At 47.2% G+C, this 9,902-nt stretch overlaps 1 protein-coding gene across 1 annotated transcript in view; it reads right to left on the reverse strand.

The window, feature by feature from the left end:
• SH3GL2 (SH3 domain containing GRB2 like 2, endophilin A1) overlaps positions 1-1,605 on the reverse strand; it is a 206,596-nt gene extending 204,991 nt beyond the window's left edge. Inside the window, exon 1 of the mRNA XM_055301444.1 lies at positions 1,404-1,605. Coding sequence (XP_055157419.1) covers positions 1,404-1,448 — 45 coding nt within the window. The 5' untranslated portion in view covers positions 1,449-1,605. The remainder of the gene's footprint in view (positions 1-1,403) is intronic.
• Positions 1,606-9,902: the final 8,297 nt, after the last annotated feature.

Genomic DNA, 9,902 nt, shown 5'->3' on the forward strand with positions numbered 1-9,902 from the left:
ACATGTGTTTCACTGTAAACCTAAAGGAGTTCCAAGTAAAGGCTACTAGAGGCCTTCCATATATCTCACCAACCGCATCTTTACAAATACGTTTACAAACATTCTCTCAGAGAGGACTCAGAAAGATCCAATTTGAAAAGCAAAAATAATTACAGTAATGGGTGTTTTTACTGAAATCATCTTAGTTTTCTACATTTCCCAGACAGACAGAACTGATTCTACAAAGGCGAATCTATGGTGACAGAGACAGCATGTGGACGAACACGGGATGAACTTCATGCTGCATCTCTCCAATTTATCCAAGATCCTGAAAACACGACTGTCACCTTTTCTGGATGTGGTTTAAAACAGGATTAGTTATTGTGGTATTCTCATTATTTCTGAGATATTATGACAGAACTCACTATTAATCACGACTAATGTATGAAAAAACAGCGAAGGCTAAATTGTGAGAGATATTTGAAGAAATCAACAAACTCCCTAGCTAAAGATCTCTTACACTAGAGCTGCTTCAGAAGAGGGAAAGGGGAGAAAAAAATAGCCATCCTCATTACATAAGAAATAGGTCACATTGTAAGTATTCACTTATCTTTCCCTATGTAAAATTCTTCAGCCGAGCCCCAGGAGATTTAAAGTATTAGAATCTGAATTAAATAAATTGTAATCACAGCTTATTAACCCCACAGGGAAATAGGGCACGTCCAAGATGTAAAAAAAAAAAAAAAAAAAAAAAAAAAAGGCACACTACAAATAATACTTAGAAATAAGTGATGGTTTGACTGTGAAGGCTACGGAACCCACGGGAAACGCCGAGAGACCCCCCCACAGGCTGGTCGAGCCTTGGCGTCACAGGAGTTTCCCCACCAGGCTCTCCCAGGAAAAGTTGATGCGGCGCTTCCCACAAGGAAGCCGCGTCCTCCGCGCTCGGGGCCCGGGGGGCGGGGCGGGGCGGGGCGGGGGGGGCCGCACGGAAGGGCCGACGCCGCGGCCGCAGCGGGAGAGCGCAGCCCGCGCAGCCCGCGCCCCGCGCCGCAGTCCCGCCCCCAGTGCGGGCCCCCGCTCGCGCCAGCACCGCGCGGGGCAGCGACACCGCAAGGTCACCGGGTGCGAGACGACTTGACATAATCTCCCGCCGCGCCGCGCCGCGCCGCTCCCGCACCTGCGTGCCGCGGCCCCGTGCCGCCGCCGCCGCCGCCGCCGCCGCCGCCGCCGCCGCCGCCCCCTCCCGGCCGCTCCCGCGCGGGGCCCCCGGGCCGGGCGGCCAGGGACTCGCGGCGGGGACGCGGGCGGGCGATGCGGAGCGCGGCCCGGCTCCCCGCGCGCCCCGCCGACCGCAGGCGCCGAGCGCGCCCCTCGCGGCTCCGTCCGGGACCGCCCCGCGGCGCACCTGTCACGCGCCTCACCTGAGTCGCTTTGTGGAATTGCTTCTTGAGCCCGGCCACCGACATGGTGCGGGAGGACTCGCGGGCGCGGGGGGCTGCGGAGGCGGCTGCCGGTGCCGGGCAGAAGCGGCGGCGGAGCGGCAGCGGCAGCGGGAGCGGAGGGCCGAGCGGGGCGGCGCGCTCGCCGGGCGGCCGCTCGTCGTGCCGCCGCCAGGGCTGTGGGCGCGGGGGCGCGGAGCGGCGCGGGACGCGGGCTCGTGCGGAGAAACACCCTGACGTCAGGGGCGGGTGATGCGGCCTCTTAAAGGGGACGCGGGAAGCCCCGCCCGCCCGGGGCGCGGGCCGGCGGGGCAGGTGCCGCCGCAGCCCACGCCACCTGCGCGGCTCCCGCGGAGCCCTGGCGCCACCTCACCCGCGGGCGGGCGGCAGGGGTGGAGCGCCGGGGCGTTCCCGCGCCCGGGGCTGAGCGCTGCGCCCCCTCCGACCGCCGACCCCGCTCGCCGCAGCGCGGCCGCCCGGGCGCAGGCAGGCCCAGGTGACCCGCCGGGGTTGCAGGTGGCCGCAGCGGCGCGGCCTGGCGCTGGCCCGCCCCCGTTGAGCCCGCCCCCGTTGAGCCCGCCCTCTCTGCGTTCCGCGTCGGGTAATGAAGAAGTCAGTCCGCGCTCCTTCTGCGCCTGGCGCCCGCTGGGCTGGTCACAGAAAACATTTTCTGCCCCGGTTCCTGGTTTCAATATCCCTTAAGCCTCCAAAACGTTAGGGAAAGTCAAGAACGTGCCATCTTTTTTTTTTTCCTCTATATTTATGATTTATTTTATTTTATCTGGTCTAATAACGATTTAAAAAGAAGAAAAAAGGGCAGCCCGCGTGGCTGAGCGGTTTAGTGCCCGCCTTCCGCCCAGGGCGTGATCCTGGGGTCCCGGGATCGAGTCCCACGTCGGGCTCTCTGCAGGGAGCCTGCTTCTCCCTCTGCCTCTCTGTGTGTGTGTGTGTGTGTGTCGTGAGTACATAAATAAGAAATCTTTAAAAAAAAAAAAGAAGAAAAAAAATTTAAACCTTAAAGCTGGTCAGGTAAACAGAATTGAAATGGGATTTTGCTGCAGTAATAGCATTTTAATCCTCTGATTACACATACGGAAAAGCCCAAAAATGAACTCAACATTCACTAATGAGAGTGGTTTTGGGATTTTCAATCTAAGCGTTATACATGAAAAATCGTAATATTAAATTGTGCGATCTCCACATTCGTAACAAAGTATATATGGCTGGGCTACAGCCAAAAGTGATGGAATTATTTTGTAGGAGAGCAGCATCCGTGGCTTCTGTGTTCTTAGTGACTAGCCACTTATCTTAGTTTTTTCTCGGACTGAGAAGCACATGAAAAAGAACTTGAATGCTGTCCCCACATGGGGACCAAAGTTGTAAGGAGAAGGCAGAGTGACAGAAGCCAGGGTAAGTGGATGAATAAGATAACATAGGGCAGAACAGGAGTGCTGGGAATATCTTTCATCCCCCCTCCGCCCCTACTACCTGTGACCGTAGACTCCATGGCTGCTGTGTATTTTGGTTTTGGTCATTAAAATGTCCATAAACTTGTCTGTTTTATTTTACACAAAGCATAACTGGAGTTTGGGTAAATGTATTCTCTTTTGGGGGAGTCTCACTGAAGCAGTGAGAAGACTCACCCCCAGGCCTGACGATCAAAGGGACTAGTGACTCCACACACTGATCATATACCCTGGCCTCTTAACCTGCGTATTTCTTACCAGCTAGAGAGGGTGAAAAGTAAGCTCTGGTGATCTCTAGGAAATTCTAACAGAATGTCAGGACTAGGGACAATCTGTGTCTCAGGCAAACAGCAGACAGGGAAAGACCAAAGTCCTGCCAAGAAATAGGTGGGACTACTGATCCATCAGAGTTCAGGACAACCGTTAAAGTGACTTTATTGAGATTCCATGAGGTAGCAGATTTACTCACATCTATAAGGCCCACCATGGGGATTCCCAGATTCTTGACTTTAGGAAATTCTACAATAGTTTGTACTTTCTGCATATGGAGGTGGGGCTCTAGATAAGAGATAATTAGTGTTACAACGACTGCTTTTGTACTCTAACAGTTTATAGTACCCACATGCACGCGCGCGCTCGCGCGCGCGCGCACACACACACATACACACACACACACACACACACATGCACTAATGAAAAGAATGCGTAAAATGCTAATGATGGTTGTGCTGGTCAGGCCAGTGGAGCAGTTCTCAAACTTTAGCTCAAATAGGAATCTCCTGGAGGACTTGTTAAAGCACAGAGTCCCACCTGCCTCGTTTCCCATTCACTAGTTCTGGGTGGGACCCAAGAATGTGCATTTCTAACAAGTTCCCCTCTGTTCTGGTGACCACACTGAAAACCAGGGGGCTAAAGTAGAGATACTAGGGAATGAACTTTTTTCTCTATTCTCCCAAGTTTTAAAACGATTTCTCATTACTTGTATAATAGAAAAGGGTATTTTACGGTTCATTTTTCCTACCTGCTCCCTGATCTAAATAATGGAACATTTTCATAGAAGGATGGACCTTGGTGAATCTGCCAAAAGAGATAACAACTAATCTCCAAAGCAAAAGGGCCTGAGATTCATGAGCTCTGGTCTTTAACTCTGGCAGTTGTGAAATGAGGACCTGAAGAATCCCCTCAGGATTTTGAATACGTACCTAAAACACAAATTAAATGAAAACAAGTCTCTTTCCTGGTTCTTCATCCACCAACCTAGAATGCCTATCCTGCTGTATATCAAAGAAACTCCCTTGGCAGAAAGAACTTTAAATCCTTGTAAAACTGTGGTTAATTCTGCTGGGTATCCCCTGGATCTCTTGTAAATCCACTATTTCTATCGAAGCCACAGTGTATACCTTTAAAGACCTTTAAGATGTTACCTTTGAAAGAGATTTGTTGAGCTCCTCCTACCAGCAGGCAGCATGGTAGGAGGCATCCGGCAATGGTAAAGTGAGATGCCAAGATACATATGGACTTCATCTTGAACCCCAAGGACCTTCCAGGCCAGCAATTTGGAAAACCCTTTCAGACATTTGCTGTGACTTGAATACAGAGAGATGAATGCACCAGACTTCAGAAAATGTCAAACATGAGTGCCCTCTTTGGTTGTAAAGAAGCTGTGACACGGGCTTTACAGAGAAACACAGAAGCACAATGCAAGGAAAGGGGAATCAAAGGTCCATGAGGAAGAACTTTGTTTTATAAAAGGTTGCTGTAATTCAACATGCTGCCCTCTCCTCCCCTGTGATCAAATCAATGTAAAATGGTAAATAAACCTAGATGGCTTGGGAAAGGTCCAATTAAATGAAACCCCACAGCACCTTACTAATTGGACAGGAAATTCGTGGTCAGCAATAATTCCATCACATCATTTATGCACTACTTCTCCTTGCATTATGCCAAAGCTTCTGGCAAATACCAGACCTCTAGTTTGCACAGAGCTGCTGCATCCCTAGCGCCTTTCAGAGGATCCCTCATCCCAAGGTGGCAGGGGATAAGCCAAAGCTCCCATCTTTTTCCCTTTCGCCCCAGACACCTTTTGTCCAGACCCCGCGAGGGCAAACTGTTCTGATTTTATGTGTAAGCTCACTGAGTGCAAGAAATGTAGCAAAACAAGGCATTAAATCCTGACACTTTATTTTACAGATGAGAAAAACAGAAGCCATGAAAATAAATAACTTCCTTATCCATCGTTAACTTTTCCTACTCCAGCCTCTAGCCTCAATTCAGGGCAGAGCCTCCAGTCAGTGTTAGTAAATACAGACGGGAATGAAAAATGGAACAATTTATTACTGTCACTGATGCTGTATCCTTGTCACATTGGGTCTGATGTTCAAGAGCCTTCACCTGAAAGCCCTGCATTAAATCTTGGATTGTGCAGGACCCAAACAGTTGTCCTGATGTGAATAACACTTAACGTAAGATTTTGGGCCTTTGCATGCTGCCAGTAGCTTGGGCCCCCACTTAGCATGGAGAGTGCGAACAAGCCCTTTCCTAGAGATGAGAAACCAAGGGAAGACACCTTCATTTCCTTGCTCCCAGGTTTGTCACCTACACCAACTCTACAACAAATATACAGAGAGAAGCACACTTTTGTCTCTCGGAGGTGGAATGCATAGGGCTTTATCCACCCTTACCCCGGCTTCCCATAGTTCTCTTCAAAGTATAGGGGCCTCTCCCTGCAAAAAACTTCTTCTTTTGGCTCAACCCTGTTAACCCAATCTCAGGAGAAGGAGGAGGGGACTTAACCAGATGGGTGGCTCACATTAGGCTCTTACAGCTGGGCCCCTTTTGTTAGTTTCATCCCAGCTGGAAATGCTTCAAACTTCCCTAGAAAAATCCTGCCAGCTCCAATGCCCAGCTCCAGTGCCACTCCTTTGAAGTGTATCCCCAAGCATCCCGAATGATTGTGTGACCACATGAACTTGGTCTAACATGTATTGATATATGATTCTTAAGTCTTTGAATGTAGGTTTTTATCTTTGTTTTTATAACTCGTAGCAGATAATATAGCCACTCACTAGATATGGGCCAACTGAAATTTTAAAAGCCTGTTGAATTTTATTTTTTTGAAGATTTTATTTATTTATTTGAGAGCACGCACAAGGAGGGAGGGAGAGGCAGAGGGAGAGGGAGAAGCAGGCCCAGGCACCCCAAGACTAATGAAATTTTAAAAACTAGATCCAGCAGAGGGCCAGAAAGCCTGGAACTGGCTGAACTTCTCTCCATCTGTGCACACTGTCTTATGGTTATCATTGCTACTTCCCTGCTGTAGTCAAGCCTGGATCTCCAGGTTCTTGTCGATTCTGAGAGTCCCTGATGGCCTTCCCATAAATGACCCTTTGTTTATTCAGCCGCTACAGCTCTCTGTGACATGCAATCAACAAACTCCAAGTGATTTATCCCCTTTACCCCTCCTAAACCCTATAATAATTTTCTAATCCCAGTTCCATTTCTTGTTTGGATCTGGCAACTCAAATACATCAATTAAGCAACTGCAGTTCCTGCTAAGCTCTGCATTAGGGTTCCTTCTTAGATGAGGGAGTGGGCAGATTGAGTGACAAGGAATTTAGTCCCTTAGCAAGTGTCAGTTCTCCCTGTAAGACACTGACATTCTGATTTACAAATCAGACCTTTGGTTTATTTGATAGTATGTGTCAGGCTGCCAGGGCCCGAACCTCCCAAGCCCCTGGGAATTGGCAGCTAAATGCTGGTAAATAAATGCCAAACAACTAGACTCTGAGACAGCAGTGCCCACTCCTAAAATGAGCACAACCTTAATTAAATATAAATTGTTAGGGCATCTTTACCATTGGCTTACTTTTTCTATTCCTGGATGGATGTTATCATCACAGATTCCAAAGGCCTGCTGTTAACCCTGAACTACCCTGATCTGGGTAGTCAGCCTGTTAAAGTCTTGAGATAAAGAGGCTAGGTTCTATTTCAGTAGCTAGTGAGCCACGCAGAGAAAAGCTACTCCTTAGTCACAGTGTACATCCTACTCTGTCATCTCAATGATGCATTCTCTTGATGACGGAGAAGTCCAGGTGAGAACGGAAAGATAATTTCGTTCAGCAAACACCTGTCAACAATTTGAAGCACTCAGAGTACAGTCTTCCAAAATTCTGTCAGCATCAGCTTTACATATGAAAAACAATAATGTATTCTACTCTTATTTTCAATATATTTTATATTAATTATATATTGTTATAATATATATTTTTAATAAGACAAAAATACATATTAAAAGGGATAAAGAGTAGATAATTTGCATATCTAAATAAATCATTTACCTTTGGAGCCTTTTTGTTTTGCCTTTTAAAAACTTATTGGTGGTTTTATTAAATGTGTACAACTTGGGGGCCCAGGTGCCTCAGTCAGTTAAGCGTCTGCCCTCAGCTCAGATCATGATCCCGGGGTCCTGGGATCAAGCCTCCCATTGGGCTCTCTGCATGGCAGGGAGCCTGCTTCTCCCTCTGCCTCTGCCTGCCACTCTGCTTACTTGTGCTGTTCTCTCTCTGTCAAATAAATAACTAAAATCTTTTTTTAAAATGTGCACAACTGGGATGTCTGGGTGGCTCAGCGGTTGAGTGTCTGCCTTCCGCCCAGGGTGTGATCCTGCAGCCCTGGGATCGAGTCCCAGGGTGTGATCCTGGAGCCCCAGGATCCAGTCCTTGCATCAGGCTCCCCACAGGGAGCTGGCTTCTCCCTCTGCCTGTGTCTCTGCCTCTCTCTCTTGTGTCTCTCATGAATAAATAAATAAAATATTTTTTAAAAATGTGCACAACTTATATTATCTCTGGCCCACACATACAAACTTGACTTCAGTGACAAGTCATATTAATGCTATTTTAAAATTGCATTTCAAACATGTAAGTTAACAGTCAAATACCACTGTCTTGAGATACTGATGTTCTTTTAAGATCCAGTCACAGGAAGTTTGCAAAATAAGGAATTCCTTAGAACAAAGATCTTGAAAATGTTTTTCATTTCCTTTAAATAGAGTTGAGTTGAATGGGGCCGGGGGTTGGACTTTGGACTGCAATTTTTAAGATACCCCTAACTCTGAAGGTGAATGATGGAAAGGAAATCCCACCACAGCCAGCAAGCATAAGACCGCTGAACACGTGTAATAGTAAGGAACCCCTTTGCTCGGTGGAGGCAGAACTGGCTACAGAGAGGAAGTGGGAAGAACAAAGACAGATGTCCCCATTGCACTCGCCACCCCTTCCCCCCTACACACACACCCACCAGGAGAAGTCCTGAGATGAAGAGAGAATCTGTCATTAGGTCGGGGGACAGCAAGGGATCTGCTCAGCTCTTTTTTTTTTTTTTATAAATTAATTTTTATTGGTGTTCAATTTACCAACATACAGAATAACACCCAGTGCTCATCCCGTCAAGTGTACCCCTCAGTGCCCATCACCCATTCACCCCCACCCCCAGCCCTCCTCCCCCTCCACCACCCCCAGTTCACCTCCCAGAGTTAGAAGTCTTCATGTTCTGTCTCCCTTTCTGATATTTCTCACACATTTCTTCTCCCTTCCCTTATATTCCCTTTCACCATTATTCATATTCCCCAAATGAATGAGAACATACACTGTTTGTCCTTCTCCGGTTACTGTGGCCAAGTTCAAAAAGGGTGTTGCCTGAGTTCTCCTCTGGGATTTTGATGGGATCTTGTCTCACATTTAGATCTTTCATCTATTTTGAGTTTATCTTTGTGTATGGTGCAAGAGAGTGGTCCAGTTTCATTCTTCTGCATGTGGATGTCCAATTTTCCCAGCACCATTTATTGAAGAGACTGTCTTTCTTCCAATGGATAGTCTTTCCTCCTTTATCGAATATTAGTTGACCATAAAGTTCAGGGTCCACTTCTGGGTTCTCTGTTCTGTTCCATTGATCTATATGTCTGTTTTTGTGCCAGTACCACACTGTCTTGATGAACACAGCTTTGTAGTACAACCTGAAATCTGGCATTGTGATGCCCCCAGATATGGTTTTCTTTTTTAAAATTCCCCTGGCTGTTTGGGGTCTTTTCTGATTCCACACAAATCTTAAAATAACTTGTTCTAAGTCTCTGAAGAAAGTCCATGGTATTTTGATAGGGATTGCATTATACGTGTAAATTGCCCTGGGTAACATTGACATTTTCACAATATTAATTCTGCCAATCCATGAGCATGGAATATTTTCCCATCTCTTTGTGTCTTCCTCAATTTCTTTCAGAAGTGTTCTATAGTTTTTAGGGTATATTTTGAGAACCATTTGAATGGTAAATGGTTCTCCAACCTTTTATTTTCAGGTTGTAGGTGTCCTTCTGTCTAAAATGAGTCTCTTGTAGACAGCAAATAGATGGGTCCTGCTTTTTTATCCAGTCTGAAACCCTGCGCCTTTTGATGGGGTCATTAAGCCCATTCACGTTCAGAGTTACTATTGACAGATATGAGTTTAGTGTCATCATGATATCTATTTAGTCCTTGTTTTTGTGGATTGTTCCACTGAACTTCTTCTTAAAGGGGAGTTTTAAGAGTCCCCCTTAAAATTTCTTGCAGAGCTGGTTTGGAGGTCACATATTCTTTCAGTTCCTGCCTGTCTTGGAAGCTCTTTATCTCTCCTTCCATTTTGAATGAGAGCCTTGCTGGATAAAGTGTGCTCAGCTCTTTTTAAGCCAGGGAGTTGCAGACAACGTTCAAGAGAAAAGGGAAGGAGCCACTTAAATGGCTTAAACGGTGAGTCATCATGGAAATTTAAAGACTCACTGAGACCAGTCACTGAAGGAGGCAGGAAGGAAGGGAGAGAAAAGCCAAATGGAAAGGTCACCTGGTAAAAGAGGAGGAATGTCTCCTTCCCTGAACAGGGTAGTGGTGGGAAGGTGCGGAGGGATGAAGCCCTGATCAATGAGGAGAGGAAGTTCTGGCCACAGGTGGGACAGCAGTGGATGGAAGTAAGGGAGATGCCTGATGGCCCA

The sequence above is a fragment of the Nyctereutes procyonoides genome, unplaced genomic scaffold, assembly GCF_905146905.1.
Source record: "Nyctereutes procyonoides isolate TBG_1078 unplaced genomic scaffold, NYPRO_anot_genome, whole genome shotgun sequence".
In the NCBI taxonomy this organism is placed as follows: domain Eukaryota; kingdom Metazoa; phylum Chordata; class Mammalia; order Carnivora; family Canidae; genus Nyctereutes; species Nyctereutes procyonoides.